This window comes from Hermetia illucens, chromosome 6 (genome assembly GCF_905115235.1).
Source record: "Hermetia illucens chromosome 6, iHerIll2.2.curated.20191125, whole genome shotgun sequence".
NCBI lineage: Eukaryota > Metazoa > Arthropoda > Insecta > Diptera > Stratiomyidae > Hermetia > Hermetia illucens.
Window position 1 is genome coordinate 30778420 of NC_051854.1, and position 18524 is coordinate 30796943.

General features: G+C 38.8%; 1 protein-coding gene across 3 annotated transcripts in view; it reads right to left on the reverse strand.

Annotated features, from left to right (window-relative positions):
* Positions 1-1007: 1007 nt before the first annotated feature.
* Positions 1008-18524, reverse strand: part of LOC119660517 — a 35936-nt gene continuing 18419 nt past the window's right edge. The window contains exons 3-9 of one of the 3 annotated variants that reach the window (XM_038069135.1): positions 2763-2944; positions 2570-2688; positions 2375-2491; positions 2187-2318; positions 1875-2105; positions 1761-1803; positions 1010-1682 (exon numbers count right to left, since the gene is read on the reverse strand). In XM_038069135.1, the coding sequence (XP_037925063.1) occupies positions 1654-1682; positions 1761-1803; positions 1875-2105; positions 2187-2318; positions 2375-2491; positions 2570-2688; positions 2763-2944 (853 nt within the window). In that variant the 3' untranslated portion in view covers positions 1010-1653. Of the gene's footprint in view, positions 1804-1874; positions 2106-2186; positions 2319-2374; positions 2492-2569; positions 2689-2762; positions 2945-18524 lie in introns of all 3 variants that reach the window. The other 2 variants (XM_038069134.1, XM_038069133.1) reach the window with 2 other exon arrangements.

Genomic DNA, 18524 nt, shown 5'->3' on the forward strand with positions numbered 1-18524 from the left:
AGTCAAGTTTCCCAATACTGAGGCACTACGGTCGTTAGATAACAATGGCCGGGATCCAACTCGTGTCTTCCCAAAAACCTCCCCAAACCATTTCTTCTCTGTTCCACCATGTCTGGTTTCATTTCTAGTTATCCTTCTCATAGCCAATTGTTATCGACGGTTGGGCTTTTGGTCTCCACGCACCCGGATGCGTGCATGCGCATGCTTATAATACATCCCTTATCCGCACGAAGGAACGCGCCTGATGGGAAATTTGGTAAATCCACACAGAAATTATGGCCATGTACCGCTCACCATTCACATGGATTGTTCGGCCTGAATTGTTCTAAATTAATTGGTCAATGACACCTGAAGAGTAAACAGAACGCCGTACAGTGACTTTGAGTGAATGGAGTGGATGTAACGGTTCTTCATACGGGCATTCTTGGGCTAAGAAACAGACATTTTGTTTGTTCATGTTGAAATGCGCTTCGTCCTTCATAATGAGTTTTTAGGATAGAGGTATTAGTACCATCGGGCACATGGTCATGGACTCGTTTCGATACTTCGGTTCGTTATCAGTATCAGACTGGGTTTTGAATCTTAAATTAGCTGAGAAGTTAGTTTCGAAGGTATGTAATGCAGGAAGTTGAGTTGATTATATGAGGTTGAGGAGTTAAATCTATTCTTGGTCGTCGGGCCGGTTGTTGTTGTAGCAGGATTAGTCCAATATTTCCAAAAAAACATTTTGTTGCAAAGGTGGGTTTCTGCTGGCTGCTGTGGTCAAATAGTTCAAGTCCATTTCTGTGTTTGAATGCTATATACCGTTTGCATTAATTCCATTGCGCATTGGGTAATGTGCAGAAGCGTGGATAGTAAGTATTTGGTGCGTGGTGATCGTGAACTTGAATAGAAATGTTGTTTGTTAGGATTTGGGGAATGTGACTTTCTGTCGGGTTGAACAGGGAAAAGGGTGGCGTGATTTTAGAGGTCATTAGAGCGGTCGAAAGTGCGTCTGGATTGCTTCGGTGCAGGTTTGAAATTTGAAGTTATATATATGGTTGCTATTCATTCCTTAATGGGTCATAGCGCGTCAATCACGTCTACGTACCATTTCGAAATTGGGTACTTCGCTCTTTCACCACATCTTGAGTGACAGAAGGGATATTCTGGGCAGAACCTACAGTTCGAGGTCTACCTCTGTGCCATAAATCTCCTCAATGTTCGCGCAGTCTGCGGGGCACGAGGAAGTTGATATATAAATAAATACCTTAAAAAGTAGAACCATTCCGCGTTCTTGAGGAGTATAGTGTTCAACGGTTTCCACACACAAATTCTAATTATGTATAATTTACAAATATTTACTTAGGCTATTCCATTTTCCAAAAGGTTTATTTATTTTGGGCCACTTTGTACATTAGTATAAACAGTTTTTCCATATATCAGTAGCATCTAATTCACAAGTTTTTAATTCCAATTACAGGAAATTACATGTAATATGTAGAATGTTAATTTAATTCATTGTATATTGTCAGATGACAAAATAGAAATAATAAGAAATGAAATATGCCTCTTTCGTTAAAGTATTACAATGAAATAAAAATTCATTCTCGAGTTTGGTTGTTATTTAGCTGTACCGGTGGAAAACAATGTATTTTTTCAAAATTGAAGATTTTAGTAGATGTTCGAGCTTGTCGTTCGAACTGTAAAAAGCATAAAAAAGAAGAATCAGCAAATGTAAGTTTTAGTTTATGTTTTTCTGGAATTGAAGTGCATATTACCGATGGGGGGTGCAACGCCCATTGGTGCCAGGGATCTTGAAAACTATAAATTTTTACGAATAAATTTGTCTTGCATGCTCTTCAATATGTCATTAGTGAGAACAACAATCATACCTGGGTTGCGAAGGAGGAGACCTCAGATTTACTACTACCGGAGCACATTAATTTCCTCCTCTTAAATATGGACTCTCTAGGTGATTTCCGGCAAGATGTTTTGCAAGAGCCAACATCGCTACACGGAGACTTTGCTTGAAGTGTTTTCCTCTGGGAAGAAGTTGGGTGTGTGTTGTTGGTAGATATCTTGCCTTCAATCTGATTTTGTAATGTTGTGACTTTAGCTTTGAGCTATGATAAACAGTTGGTTTACAGCATTAGTCAATTTGCTTATAGCATTTAGAACCAGAAACTGTACTGTTGGAACCTTACCGCCTTATTTCTTTGTAATTGAGTTTTCAAATAGTTATGGAATTGTTGCTGCTCTTCATGTCTTATTTTGTCTAAGGATTCTGCTTCCTCTACAGTTTTCGTTATATCAGATTTGAACTTTTCTTTCATTTTCTGCAAAGAATTCAATCAGTTTCAAAGGGGAGTAGAGAGCTTGAAGCAATGCAAACCTCTAAATGTTGTAGCCGTTGGGACTTTTCTTTGTTCCAATATTCTTCTTGTTGTTTATACTGACGCTGTATAGTTTCAAATTTTTCTTTAGTTGATTGTTTGGACTTTTCAGCTTCCTGCAGAAAATATTTTTTATGTAATAAAAAAGATTCGTGGATAGTTATGTACAATTAATTATAAGAAACATAGCATACTTCAAGTTTTTTTTTATTTTCGCTTAAATCTTGTTGATCTTTGCAATGCGTCGCCATAGCGATTGCGAGTTTTTCGTCTTGCTGATGGATTTGTTCTTGAAGTTTCAATACTTCGACATCTGAAAGTAATGCGCATGTGAATGTATATTGAACTTGCAATTTGCTCCTTGTCAGTAGCCAAACAATACGTTACCATAATTTTTTCTTTCGCGATGACTAACAGATAGTTTGAGGCTATTTTCATTATATATTTGGTCCAAAGTTTGAAAATAACTCGTTATTTTGTTTCGGTTTGTTTCTAAATTGTTAACAAATTCTAGTAAACCAGCTTGATGTCGTTTTACTTTATGTAGTTTCGCTGAATTTCGGTCATTACTGAAAGGAAAATTGTATACATATAATAATCAGGTGGGTTTTATTACATTTGGTTAATGTGGGAATTGCATCGAGCTGTATAGTAAATACATAAAACAAAATAATAATAATCATCAATGGCGCAACAGCCGGTATTCGGTCTAGGCCTGCCTTAATAAGGAACTTCAGACATCCCGGTTTTGCACCGTTTTGACCGATATCCTTAAAAGCTGTCTGGCGTTCTGACCTACGCCATCGCTCCATCTCAGCCAGGGTCTGCCTCGTCTTCTTTTTCTACCATAGATATTGCTTTCAGGGCTGGATCATCCTCATCCATACGGATTAAGTGACCCGCCCACCGTAACCTATTGAGCCGGGTTTTATCCACAGCCTGACGGTCATGGTATTGCTCATAGATTTCGACATTATGTAGGCTACGGAAACAAAATAACAAAATAATGTCCACTGAAAATTAAGTTGTTATAAACATACAAAGCAGTAAGGCATGATGGCTATGAGTTTTTATTTTCCTCCTTTTTGCGATAGAAAGGAAAGAGAATTGACTAGCTTTAGATTTGCTACTTGAACTTACGTTATTGTTCGCTATTCATTATGTAACTCTTATTGTAAATTAATTTCTACTATTCGATAGCAACGGTTTAAGGGCAAGCAGTACTATCAATATTGTACGCAAAATATTCGCACTAAACTTTAAAAATATATTAATATACTGCATTGGGTTGCCAAATTATAAGATACACCTAAAAAATGCATAATTTTAGTTTATATGCAAGGAAAAGTAACAAACATATTACCAATTTTTACAAATTATATATTTTGTCGAACAGCATTGAGTAGGCATCTGAATCTACTTGAAATAATTCCATACCGTCAAAAATAAAATAAAAATGTAATACTTAGTCAAGCCATTTTTTGCTGGAATCATAGAATGAAGGCGAGTCTTCCGCGCCTGAAAACGGGACAGAATGTACCAACTGGTCCTTCAGGTTGGGGGCTGGGTAGGGCTGACAACCCTAAACGGAAAACCGATGTTACAAAGCCACGGAAGGAGCCTCGGACAGCATGGATTTTACAACGACGGGATAAATTGTACCAACATCCAGGTTGGGTAGGGCTGACAACCCTACACGGAAAACAACTCGTTACGAAGCCACAACAGGAGCCTCGGACAGGACATATTTTAAAACGACGGACCCGGCAACGAACACGGAATAAAGATTTGCGAATTTTCTCATGGAACGTGCGCTCCCTGTACAGAGATGAAGCTGACCAGCAGCTAGCCGATACCCTGTCCCAATATAGGGCTGATATAACAGCGTTGCAAGAGATGCGATGGACAGGGACCGGTTTCCTGGAGAAGAGCCACTACACCATATATTATGGCGGTCATCCAGTAAACCATGTGCTCGGAGTAGGTTTCTTAGTCAGCCAAAAAATGAAACCTGCTGTTATCGGTTTTGAAAACATAAGCGAACGGCTATGCACTCTGCGCTTGCGAGGCAAGTTTAGAAATATAAGCCTCATAAACGTTCACGCCCCTACAGAGGAGACTGCAGAGTCGGAGAAGGATACCTTCTATGAGGCAGTAGAACGAACCCTCGAAGCCTGTCCCAGATATGATATCAAAATCATACTTGGGAATTTTAACAGCCAAGTAGGGAAGGAGCCCGTATTCAGGCGATACGTTGGCTCCCATAGCTTACACGAAAAAACAAATGATAACGGACTGCGGATTATTCAATTAGCAGGGTCACACGAAATGGTTATTGGAAGTACCCGGTTTGCGCGGAAAGCGGTCCACAAACATACGTGGGCCTCTCCAGACGGGACCACTTTCAACCAAATTGACCACGTGTTGATCGAACGCCGCCACCTCTCAGCCTTGATGAATGTCAGAACATATAGGGGGGCCAATATAGACTCGGATCACTATCTCGTTGGCATGGTGCTCCGAGCTCGAATAACAATACCACCTCGAATCCCCTCTGACAATCAGGTGAGAGTGAACACTGAAGCCAACCACAACACAACCCTCCGCGACACCTATAAGAGGGAAATGGATGCCGCAATAACCGCAGTCAACAGAGGACCTGGAGATGAAGCATCAACAAATGACCTTCACAATCACCTGAAGAACGTTATCATGGATACGGCCACAAACATACTTGGCCCCAGCCGCAAAAGGAGTCGGAACGGCTGGTTTGACGATGAATGTAAGCTAGCAACGGAACGGAAGAATGCCGCATACCGAGTAATGTTGCATTCTCAAAGAACGCGGGCACGCACAGAGACTTATCACGAACTCCGACGAGTGAAGAAGCGACTTCACAGACGGAAAAAGGAAGCCTGGGAGAACCAACAAGTCTATGAACTAGAAAAGTACAGGGAGCAACCGCACCAGGCGCGGAAGTTTTACCAACAAGTCAGTAGGATGAAGCCTTATACACCTCGGTGCTCATCCTGCCGAGACAAAGAGGGAAATCTGATTTCCGACAGAATGGGCATATTAGAGCGATGGGTTGAGTACTTTGATGAGCTACTGAACAACCAGAACATCGGCGAGTTGGAGGTCCCGCCAACTGAAGACGACGGACAAATACTGCCACCACCAAGTTTAGGAGAAATAGTCCGTGCAATTCATCGGCTAAAAAATCATAAGTCGCCAGGAGCCGATGGAATTACAGCCGAATTGGTTAAATATGGAGGCGACCAGTTACACCAAGTGGTTCATCAACTTGTGCTCAAGGTATGGGACAGCGAATCAATGCCTGACGATTGGCAACGAGGCATTATCTGTCTCATACATAAAAAGGGAGATATCACACAGTGCAGCAATTATAGAGGTATCACGTTGCTGAGTACCATCTATAAGATATTCTCCACTATCTTACTAGGCCGGATAGCCCCATACGCCCAGAACATCATTGGCCCATACCAAAGAGGCTTCACTCCAGGCAAATCAGCAACAGATCAGATTTTTCTGCGGCAAGCGATGGAAAAACTGTTGGAATATGGACAAAAGTTGCACCATTTGTTCATCGACTTTAAAGCCGCCTATGATAGCATAGCCAGGGTAAAACTGTACACGGCCATGAGAGAATTCGGTATCCCGATGAAATTAATAAGACTGACTAGGCTGACTCTGACCAATGTGCGAGGCCAGATAAAAGCAGCAGGATCACTCTCAAGACCATTCGACATCAACAACGGTCTACGACAAGGGGATGCGCTATCATGCGTCCTCTTTAACCTGGCCCTCGAGAAAGTGATCCTTGATGCCGACGTAAATGCAAGAGGTACGATCCTCTTCAAGTCCACCCAACTACTGGCCTATGCTGACGATATCGACATCATGGGAAGAACCACCCGAGATGTACAAACTGCCTTCATCCAGATCGAGCAGGCGGCGCGAGATCTTGGGCTGCACATCAATGAAGGCAAGACAAAATATATGGTAGCAACGTCAGCACCGAAGACGAATGAACCAACAACATCAAACCGCACTGGTCAAACACAAACACGAAGAAGAATAAGGATAGGAGAATACAACTTTGAGACCGTTGACAATTTCTCCTATCTAGGGTCAAAAATCACAACCGATAACAACTACGATGATGAAATCCGCGCACGGTTGTTGTCAGCCAACAGAGCCTATTTCAGCTTACAAAGACTGTTCCGCTCGAAACGTCTCACCATAGGGTCAAAGCTCTTACTGTACAAGACTATGATCTTGCCAGTCCTCATGTATTCCTCGGAAACTTGGGTTCTTAGCAAGAAAAATTGCGAACTCTTGGCCGCGTTCGAGAGAAGAATCCTCCGAAGAATTTTTGGCCCCCTACATGAGGATGGACGATTCCGTAGCCTACACAATGACGAAATCTATGAGCGATACCATGACCGTCCGGTTGTGGATAAAATCCGGCTCAATAGGTTACGGTGGGCGGGTCACTTAATCCGTATGGATGAGGATGATCCCGCCCGGAAAGTCTATAAGGGCAATATCTACGGTAGAAAAAGAAGACGAGGCAGACCCTGCCTAAGATGGAGCGATGGCGTGGGTCAGGACGCCAGACAGCTTTTAGGGATATCGAATTGGTGGACCTCGGCGCAAAACCGGGATGTCTGGAGTTCCTTATTAAGGCAGGCCTAGACCGGATACCGGTTGTTGCGCCGTTGATGATGATGATGAACAGCGTTGGCAGAGATGCGCTAGTTAGGGGCCGATTTGCCGGAGAAGAGCCGCTACACCATATATTATAGTGGCCATCCAGTAAACCATATGCTCGGAGTAGGTTTTTTAGTCAGCCAAAAATTAAACCTGCTGTTATCGGCTTTGGAAATATAAGTGAAAGGTTATGCACTCTACGTTTGCGAGGTAAGTTTAGAAATATAAGCCTCATAAACTTTCACGCCCCTACAGAGGAGACTGCAGAGTTGGAGAAGGATATCTTCTACGAGGCAGTTGAGCGGACCCTCGAAGCCTGTCCCAAGTCTGATATCAAAATCATATTTGGAGATTTCAACAGTCAAGCAGGGACGGAGCCCGTATTCAGGCAATACACCGGCTCCCATAGCTTACATAGGGATACCAATGATAACGGACTGCGGATTATTCAATTAGCAGTATCACACGAAATGGTTGTTGGAAGTACCTGGATTGCGCAGAAAGCGTTCCACGAACATACGTGGGCCTTTCCAGACGGGACCAATTTTAACCAAATTGACCAAGTGCTGATTGAACGCCGCCACCTTTCAGCCTTGATGATGGGGGCCAATATAGACTCGGACCACTATTTCGTTGGCATAGTGCTCCGAGCTCGAATTACGACGCCACCTAAATCCCCTCTGACAATCAGGTGAGAGTGAATACCGAAGCCATTCACAATACAGCGCTCCGCAACACCTATAAGAGCGAAATGGATGCCGCAGTAACCGCAGTCAACAGAGATCCTGGAGGTGAAGCATCAACAAATTATCTTTACAACCACCTGAAGGACGTTATCATTGATACGGCCACAAGCCGCAAGAAAAGCCGGGACGGCTGGTTTGACGATGCATGTAAGCTAGCAACGGAACGGAAGATTGCTGCATACCGAGTAATGTTGCATTCTCAAAGAACGCGGGCACACACAGAGACTTGTCACGAACTCCGTCGAGCGGAGAAGCGGCTTCACAGACGGAAAAAGGAATCCTTGGAGAACCAACAAGTCTTTGAACTAGACAAGTGCAGGGAGCAACCGCACTAGGCGCGCAAGTTTTACCAACAAGTCAGCAGGATGAAGCCTTATACCCCTCGATGCTCATTCTGCGGAGACAAAGAGGGAAATCTGACTTCCGACAGAATGGGCATATTGGAGCGATGGGTTAAGTACTTTGATGAACTGCTCAACAACCAAAATATCGGCGAGTTGCAGGTCGCGCCAACTGAAGACAACGGACAAATGCTGCCACCACCAAGCATAGAAGAAACAGTCCATGCAATTCATCGGCTTAAAAACCATAAGTCGCCAGGAGCCGACGAAATTACAGCCGAATTGGTTAAATATGGAGGCGACCAATTACATCAAGTGGTTCATCAACGGATGCTCAAAGTATGGGATAGCGAATCAATCCCTGACGATTGGCAAGGAGGCATTATCTGTCTCATACATAAAAAGGGGGATATCACGCAGTGCAGCAATTATAGAGGAATGCTGTGTACCATCTGTAAGATATCCTCCTCTATCTTGCTAGGACGGTAGCCCTATATGCCCAGAACATCAATGGCCCATACCAAAAGGGTTCACTCCAGGCAATTCGGCAACAGATAAGATTTTCTCTCTGAGGCAAGCGATGGAAAAACTGTTGGAATATGGACATCAGTTGCACCATCTTTTCATCGACTTTAAAGAGCCGCCTATGACAGAATAGGCAGGGTAAAACTGTACGACGATAAGACCCACTAGGTTAACCCTGACCAATGTGCGAGGTCAGGCAGGATCACTCTCGAGACCATTCAATTTCAACAACGGTCTAAGACAAGGGGATGTCCTTTCATGCGTTCTCTTCAACCTGGCCCTGGATAAAATGATTCGCGATGCAGACGCAAGTGCGAGAGGCACCATTCTCTTCAAGTCCACCCAACTACTGGCCTACACTGACGATATTGACATAATGGGACGAACAAACCGAGATATACAGTTTACCTTCATCCAGATCGAGCAGGCGGCGCGAGATCTTGGACTGCACATTAATGAAGGCAAGACGAAGTATATGGTGGCAACGTCACCCCCCAAAAAACAAACAACATCGAATCGCACTGGTCAAACGAAAACAGTGAAGATAAGAGACTTCAACTTTGAGACCGTTGAAAATTTCTCCTATCTAGGGTCGGAAATCACAATGGATAACAGCTATAACGATGAAATCCGCGCACGGTTGTTGGCTGTCAACAGAGCCTATTTCAGCTTATAAAAACTGATTCACTCGCCTCACCTTAGGGTCAAAGCTCTTACTATACAAGACAATTATCTTGCCGGTCCTCATGTATTCATCGGAAACTGCTATAAGGGCAATATCTATGGTAGAAAAAAAAGATGAGGGATACCCTGCCTGAGATGGAGTGATGGCGTAGGTCAGGACGCCAGGCAGACTCTGCGCAAAACCGGGGGTCTGGAGTTCCTTATTAAGGCAGGCCTAGACGGGATACAGGTTGTTGCGCCGTCGATGATGATGACAATTCTATCTCTTGATGGCATACTTTCAATACATTTAATGCAGTTTATTTTTATTCTATGGCTTCTATGCTTAACCTCCCGTACAAGTTAAATGAACAATACTTGTTCAATTTAAAACAACAAAAAAAATTGTGATAATAATAATATTTATTATTAAAAAAAATATATCTTAACTCTAATACTGACAGTTACGTAATGAGCAACGATTCAATAGTCGTTCTCATATTTATAGTATGGATAAGTAACCATATGTTAAATGATAAGAGAACGACTTTGCTCTGTTGATTTCTTATCATAGAACACAGTTCGGTCCTTATCCTCTCGTTTTATGATCATGTTACATTTCTTCGTAACCATTAGATAAGATACTAGTCGTTCTCATATTTATAGTATGGATAAGAACGACTCTGCTCTGTTGATTTCCCATCATAGAACACAGTTCGATCCTTATCCCCTCGTTTTATGATCACGTTACATTTCTTCGTAACCATCAGATAAGATACACATTTGTTTCTTAAGATGTTATTTTCTTATCTTTTGGTTTGTTGAAGAAATGCAATTCCTTATCGATATTGGATTGTGAGTGTTTATACATAACTCCTCCATCCTTAGATTGATCAATGTCCTCATGATCATTGTTATTTTGATTGTTTACATTTGTTTACATTTAAAATAGAGATTCATTCCTATTAGGATGAGAATCATTGTTAATATTAATGATGTTCCAAGATATAGTACATGTTTTTGGTATTCGACTTTAATCTCTTTTATTTCTTTGAGATTTTTTTTTTTATATGTTTTAGGTGCATTTCATTTTCTGGATAAATTATTTCTAAATTTTTTATGTTATTGTATAATGGTCTAGGAATAATCTGTTGTACTTTGTCATTAGTATTTTTGTATATTTTATTGGATATTTGTACGTTACAGTTATCGAAATTGATGACATATTGTCCGTTTAAAATGTATTCGTGTTCATTACAGTTTTGATTTATTGATACATTGTTCGCATTTTTAATAAGTAATTGGCCTTTTTCCAACTCTTCTATAGTGAAATCTTTATTAAAAAGTTTATTACATTTTGACTATTGATTGTGTTAATCATATTTTTATTATTGGATGTTACTGTGTGTAAATAATTTATTATTTTCTCTCTGTCCTCTTCATCTAAGATTCCAAAAGGATATTTAAAACCAGTACCTATTACATTTATAAGTCCTCTTCTCGATCTCGTGGGGTATAAAGTTTGCAATTTAATGAATATACTTTCTTTCCTAAGTTGAATTGGTTTATCATCATATCGAGTGTAAAACATTGAAATATTCTGAAATTAGGTTGACTTGCTCTTTTTTTCAAAAATGATTATTCCATTGTTACTATTGGTTTCGTGTACTTGAAACATTCCTTGTATTCCTTGTACTACTGCTAGAATTATTATTATTAACTGAATAATTGACTTTCCTAGTATTCCCTCTTCTTTTCGAAAATTCCTTTTCTTGTTCCGGGGGTCCTAAAAAGAATTTCGTAGGTCTTTTTAGATTGTTTTTGCTTATTTCACGATTTCTATAAAATAATTTATTTTCTTTCTGATCTATTGGAACACTTCTAAATTTTGGTAAGTGTTTATGACGATGTGTTTCGTAGTTTTTTATGAATGCTCTTTCATGGTTGTAATTTATATTTTCCCTATTCTTGTTAAAATACTTTAGCCGTTTTTGCTTTATTTCTAAGTTTTTCTGAGAAATTGCTAGCCTTTGTTCTGGATTCATATTGAATTGGATGTTATACGGTTTTTCTTTTAGAGTTGAATGAATAGTTGAGTTATATTTTTCAACAGCTTTATACAAATTTACTTTGAAAGCATTTTCTTTTTGAGTTACACTAAGGATCCTAAAATGTTCTAATAGACTGCTGTGAAATCTTTCAACATCTGAATTCCCTGTATGTGTATTTGGTTTAGTAAAGTGTATTTGTATGTTATTTTCCCTGCAAAAATTTTTTATTTCAATATTGTTAAACTCATTGTCGGCAATAATTTTGTTTGGTTTCCCTAAATTCGCCATTCTTTCTTGAAGTTTTTCTTTTACCGTAACCATTGTCTTGTCTTCTAGTTCAGATATGTGAGCATATTTTGTCATTTTGTCTATACTTGTTAGGAAATAATGATGTTTTATATGGAATGTATCAATGTGAATTACCTCATTAATATTTTTTGGAGTTTCGCTAAGTTGATATTCCATTTTAATTGGATTTCTATCGTATTTACACCTATTACATGTTTCACAATTGTTAATAGTTTTTTCTATTTCTTTAAATAAGCTTGGGTTATATACCTCATTTTTCAATTCCTCATAATTCTCAATTATACCTCTGTGATTTGTTTCTTGATGTTTTTTATCAATAATTTTATGTAGATCTTCTAAATTAGATACATCCTTCAGAAATTTTGTTGTTTTGTAAAATTTCAACCTAGTGTTATGAGAAAAAAGTTCTATTAACTTATTTTGGAGTTTGTTGTATTCACGATCTTCCAATTCACTATATATGGCTATTACCCCTTTAAATATATATCTTCTTAATATGTTAGATAGATCTTCTGGATTGTTAAGAATGTTTCTTGAAATAAATACTCTTTTTTTATTAAAATGTATTTCTAATTCTGTACTAGGACTATCCTGCAAAATAATTTGTGTTTTATATTTATTCACACAAGTATCATTTATGAAAATATGTTCATTTCTTTCTTCTCTAGAAGTATGAACTGTTGCCATAGTTGCGTCATCGTTTTCGTCAATGTGATTTATTTCATCGTATTTTAAACGACTTAGAAAATCTGCAACTTTATTCTCTTTCCCTTGAAGATATTCAATTTCATAATCAAATTCGTTTAATTTAATTTTCCAACGAATCAATTTTTGATTTGGTTCTTTTAGATTATTTAACCAAACTAGTGGTTTATGGTCTGTTTTTATCTTAAATTTTACTCCAAATAAATATGGTCTGAAATACTTAGTAGCCCACACAATCGCGAGTAACTCCTTTTCAATAGTCGCGTAATTGGTTTCACTATTGTTTAACGTTCTAGAAGCATATGCTATCGGATGGCTGTTTTGAGATAAAACGGCTCCGATTGCGAAGTTAGATGCATCTGTTGTTAGCGTGAATTGTTTCTTAAAATCAGGGTATTTCAATATCGGATCTGATATTAGAACTGCTTTAAGTTTTTCGAAACTCTTTATGTATTTGATGTCATTGATATTAATTTTCTGATCTTTCTTTAAACATGTTGTTAATGGAATTGCTATTTTCGCATAATTAGGTATAAATTTCCTATAATATCCGGTTATTCCTAGGAAACTTTTAATTTGTTTCTGTGTTTCCGGAATTTTAATATTCTTTATTTTTTCAACTTTTTGTGGGTTGGGCTTGATTCCATCTTTAGTTAAAATATGCCCTAAATACTCCGTATCTTTTTGTAGGAAGCTACATTTATCCGGTTGTATTTTCAAATTGTATTCTTTTAATCTGTCGAATATTTTCCCCATGGAATCTATATGTTCCTGTAGAGAAGTACTAAATATAAGTATATCGTCAAGGTATACGATACATATTTTATTAATATAATCCTTAAGGACATGATTAATCATTCTTTGGAAGGTAGCAGGTGCATTTTTCAATCCGAAAGGCATTCTCACGAATTCATAATGACCTGTATTAGTTGAAAAGGCGGTTTTAGCTCTGTCTTCGGGTTTAACCAGAATTTGGTGAAATCCCTTTGCTAAATCCAGCGTGGAAAAATAGTTTGCTCTACCAAGTTTGTCTAAAATGGATTCTATGTTAGGAATTGGCATTTTGTCATCTATCGTTTTTTCATTAAGCTTACGATAGTCAATAACTATTCTCCATTTAGCTTTGCCACTATTGTCCATTTTTTTTGGAACTACCCATATCGGACTGTTATATGGAGAAGTTGACTCTTGAATAATATTTTGTTCCAACATTTTGTTTATTTGTAATTTGACTTCCTCTTCGTGAACTTGAGGGAATCTATAAATTTTAGAAAATATAGGTTTCTCATCTGTCGTAACAATCTCGTGGAAAACGTCTTTTACGTTTGTGAGATTCGTTCCTGCCTGATAGAAGAGACCTTTATACTCTTTTAATATTTTACCTAAAGATTTTTTTTCCTCTAAATTTAGGTGACTTAAATTGAACTCGCAATGTTCAATTGGTTCTATATAATTAACATATTCTAATGGACATGAATAAGTAAATGGGATTTGCTTTCCGTTTACTTCAAGAATTCCCTTTCCTAAATGAAGTATCGCATTCATATTCTTTAAAGTGTTATTCCCGATTATTCCTCTAAAGTTTTTATTCCCTAAATCAGTTACATTCCAATACATGTTAGCGTCGTCATTGAATTCTGATGGTAAAGCGGTCAAAGTTTCATGAGTTATAACTTGCGAACCAGTTACCGTTTGGACTCTTAGAGGTTGAGAGAGTTTTAATAAATTATTTACTTCACGTTTATCAAGTAAATTGACAGTACTTCCCGTGTCTATTAATATTGGAAGTTTTTTATTATTAATTGAAAGTATGACTACCGGTAAGATATCTTCGAGGCGTGTATTGTAAAATTTACATCTACATCCATTGGTTCTTCACGGTTTCTAGAAGCTTGTGTTGAAGGTTTGATAAAAGATTTTTTTTCAAAATTTCTACGCGAATTATCAATGTTACGATAATTGAAAGAATTATTGGTGTTACGAAAATTTACATATTTATCTTTAGTTGAACTAGCACTAGCACGATTGTGACTATTTCCTTGATGCCTTTTATTACATAATTTCAATAATCTAACTGCGGATTCTAGTTCTATCACGTTTTTAGTTTCTAATAAAATAACTTGATTTTCACTCAAACACGATTTAAACTTTTCTAAAACAAACGATTCGTTTCGGTCAGGACTATATTGATGCGGCTTATTTGCGTCTAACTGATATTTCCGATTCATTTTCACTAATATTTGACTTAGGCAGTTGTACACATTTAAAAAGTTTTCATGATATCTTATACTATTCACCTGATTAATTAGCTCCATGTATTCCTCCTGTACTCCGAATCTGCTGATAAGTGCCGTTTTCACTTGACTCCATGTGGGGTTTATCAATTTTCGAAGTTCTTCTCGAGCTCGTCCTTGTATCTTTGATTTAACAATTTTCGTTAAATACAGCTTTTGCGATGCGTCGGTAACCATAGCCATGATCGTTTCTCCTTCGTCCAAAAAGCACTCTAGATCATACTCCTCGGTTCCATTGAAATTTGGGATGCTTCTCGCTTCTCGTAGAACATCGTTGAAACTGATTGTTGCCATTTTCTTCACTTTGCTGGGAAATTTTCGTTTCAATAATTATTTTCGGGTTAAGTTGCTTAGATTTTCCGCAAAGAGCGAAAAAAAAAAAATTTTGGAAATGTTGGCTTTCAAGCTAACTTGCTCGAATTTCTCGGCAAGGGGCGAATTCTATGAAAATTCAGCCTAGTCGTGAGTGTAAGATATTTTTCTTTTTTTTTTGTACTTTGTAATAAGGATCTACGCCGATTTCAAATTAAAATTTGACAACGTTTTTATGCTAAGTAATTTCACTTTTACGTTGGGCGATCCTACCGACTGCGCCAGTTAAATGAACAATACTTGTTCAATTTAAAACAACAAAAAAAATTGTGATAATAATAATATTTATTATTAAAAAAAATATATCTTAACTCTAATACTGACAGTTACGTAATGAGCAACGATTCAATAGTCGTTCTCATATTTATAGTATGGATAAGTAACCATATGTTAAATGATAAGAGAACGACTTTGCTCTGTTGATTTCTTATCATAGAACACAGTTCGGTCCTTATCCTCTCGTTTTATGATCATGTTACATTTCTTCGTAACCATTAGATAAGATACTAGTCGTTCTCATATTTATAGTATGGATAAGAACGACTCTGCTCTGTTGATTTCCCATCATAGAACACAGTTCGATCCTTATCCCCTCGTTTTATGATCACGTTACATTTCTTCGTAACCATCAGATAAGATACACATTTGTTTCTTAAGATGTTATTTTCTTATCTTTTGGTTTGTTGAAGAAATGCAATTCCTTATCGATATTGGATTGTGAGTGTTTATACATAACTTACAGCCTCTATCGACTGTATCTTATTCATTATATTTTTCTTCTTGAATTAATAAAGGTTTTTAGTGAGGTTAAATTTCGGTGAAATACTAAGCCGATAGAAAGTTCTTGTTTGGCATTTTTTTAATTCTGTTCTTTTTTGGGCTTTTGGCATGGAGCAGGGTCGTATACAAATATGAGATTGCCTTTTGGTAACCATTCGTGTACTTTGGGTACCATTCTGGTCTCCACGACTTTTATGTATTCGTTCTGCTTCATTGTATTTTAGAGAATTTATTGGCGCTCTGTACTTTTATCGCAAATCACCTACCAGACTATAACAGTGAATGCTTAACCGTTTTTACGGTACAATATTCTTGAAATTTTTCATCAGATCATACATATACCAATGATTCGACAGAAAAGCAAACTCGGAAAAGATTGTTGAGTTGGAAGCTAAATGGCTGATTATTAATAATAATAATCATTGGCGCAACAATCCAAATGGATCAAGGCATTCAAGAGCGTAACGGTACACTATAGGAGGCAATGTGGTCATCATTGCGCTCGCCCGAGATTATTACCCTGATTTGACTCAGGCACTCATTCATAGCTAAGTCCACTGGTATCTGACATCAAATCACGATGCAAATTCTACTGCCATCAGTGAGATTTGAAACACGACCTTCCATAAGACAGTCTACCATTCGGCTATCCGGACACGATGGCTGATTATTTTAATTGAAAAAAATCACATTACAATTTACGTCAAAACTAATATCAATTTCGAGAAATACTGATTGATACCTTTCATTTGATACGTTTACATCCCTTTAAATTTCACGTAAATTTGTGTTACTCCCTGTATGTGTGCGATTTCATTGTTCCCAAATGCCCATCAAATTTCTTTTGGATTGGTGTTACCATTTTGGAGAAAAGTGTGTATGACAGAGAGACAGTGAATCGATTTTAGTAAGGTTTAGTTTTACAAAACCTTAAAATACATTCTTGACACTGATCAATGTAACATGGTATAGCGCGTCAAATACGGATACGAGCCAGCATCCACGGTTCGCTAAAAAAACACTTGAATTGCTTCCAGGGTTTCCGAAAGTCTGCTCTCCTCCTATACTGTTTTGTGCTCTTGGGAATGTGTTTCACTGCATGACGTAGCTAGCAAACGAACTCTCGCTCCTTCTTAATGTGCGACTTATCCACTTCCACCTTCTGATCACACTGTCTACGAGTAACTGCAACTGTGCGACGACAAAGCTGTTTATCTGGCCAACGTACCCCAATGACACGTCACAGGCATGTGTTAACAAAGGCTTGAAGCCTTTGAGTGACAGTGGGGGCCAGTTTTCGTGTGCAAGTATCCATTAATGTTGATAGGGAGAGTTCGATGTTTCTTTTCTTCGACTCTACTTGCCTGTCTTTCCAAATCCGGAGCCATTTGGCCAAGGTCCATGACCCGGTAAGAGAGGGAACAGATGTCATCAGCGTAGTCGAAGTGTTTAAGGAGAGATATCAAAGTCCATTAAATTCCTTCACGTTCTTAGGACAAGGTATCATGAAGAATGTTACCGACAACAAGAAAAAATAATATCGGTGACAGGATGCAACCATGGTGGACTCCGCTTTAGACCTCAAAATCCTCTGATGTAGCACGTGACATTTTGCGCATCATATGTCGCTCTGGTAATGGCTATTCCCCTCCTGTATAGAGCACTGCATATATACTACCTGCTCATGCTATCGAAAGCTTTATCGAAATTTATGAAGAGCAAGCGTAGCGAACATCTAAACTACACGCACTGTTCCAAAATGATCCGTAGAGTGTTGATGTGGTTAATGCAGGGGGATCCGGAGCGGAAACCCCCTGTTCTCTGTCGATTAAGCTTTTGAGAGGTTTTTTCATGGGTTTCAGGAGTATTTTTGTAATGACAGGGAGCACGCAGATACCCTTCCAATTGTCATACTTAAAACGGGTGCCCTTTTTTTGGAATCTTAACGATCATCGCCTCTTCTACACTCTGGGAAAGGTCTAAGTAACTGCAGTTACAGCGTCAATCCCAGCGGCTTTACTCCGTTTGAATGCATTGATAGCCAAAATGATTTCGCTTCTGCTTGGAGAAACAGTCCGTATCCGCATGCTGCGGTGACTAGCCATTTCATCCACAAGAGGAGGAATTTCACCGGATGTGATATGATAAAGAACCGTCGTGAAGTATTCCTCTCTAGTTGCTTATCACTGTGGATGGGAAGTCGACCATTGTCGTCCTTCACAGGGCTTGCGATCATATGCAAGCTCTTCTGTGAAGTGGTATACACTTCTAAAATCATTGCGTTCTGCGGCATCTAACGCTTCCCTGACCAGCGCAATAGCAAATGCCCTTTTGTCCCGGCGTACACTACGATGAACTTCTAGGGATTTCGCTGGGTATTGGAATTCGAGCGCCCGCGATCACTCGCAGCGGTCAGTAGAGCCTTCAGTCCGTTTCGTTCATCGATCCGCTTCCACGATTCCCCAGTCAACCAGATATGACGACGCCCCTTCGGGACGTGGCCGACGACCTGTATAGCACCCGAGAAAAGAGCGTTTTTGATGGCAGTTCAATAGTTATTGATTTTCTTAGGCGGGTTACTCAGTATATCTACTGTCCGAGCAGTAAGATAGCTCTCCCATTGTCGACC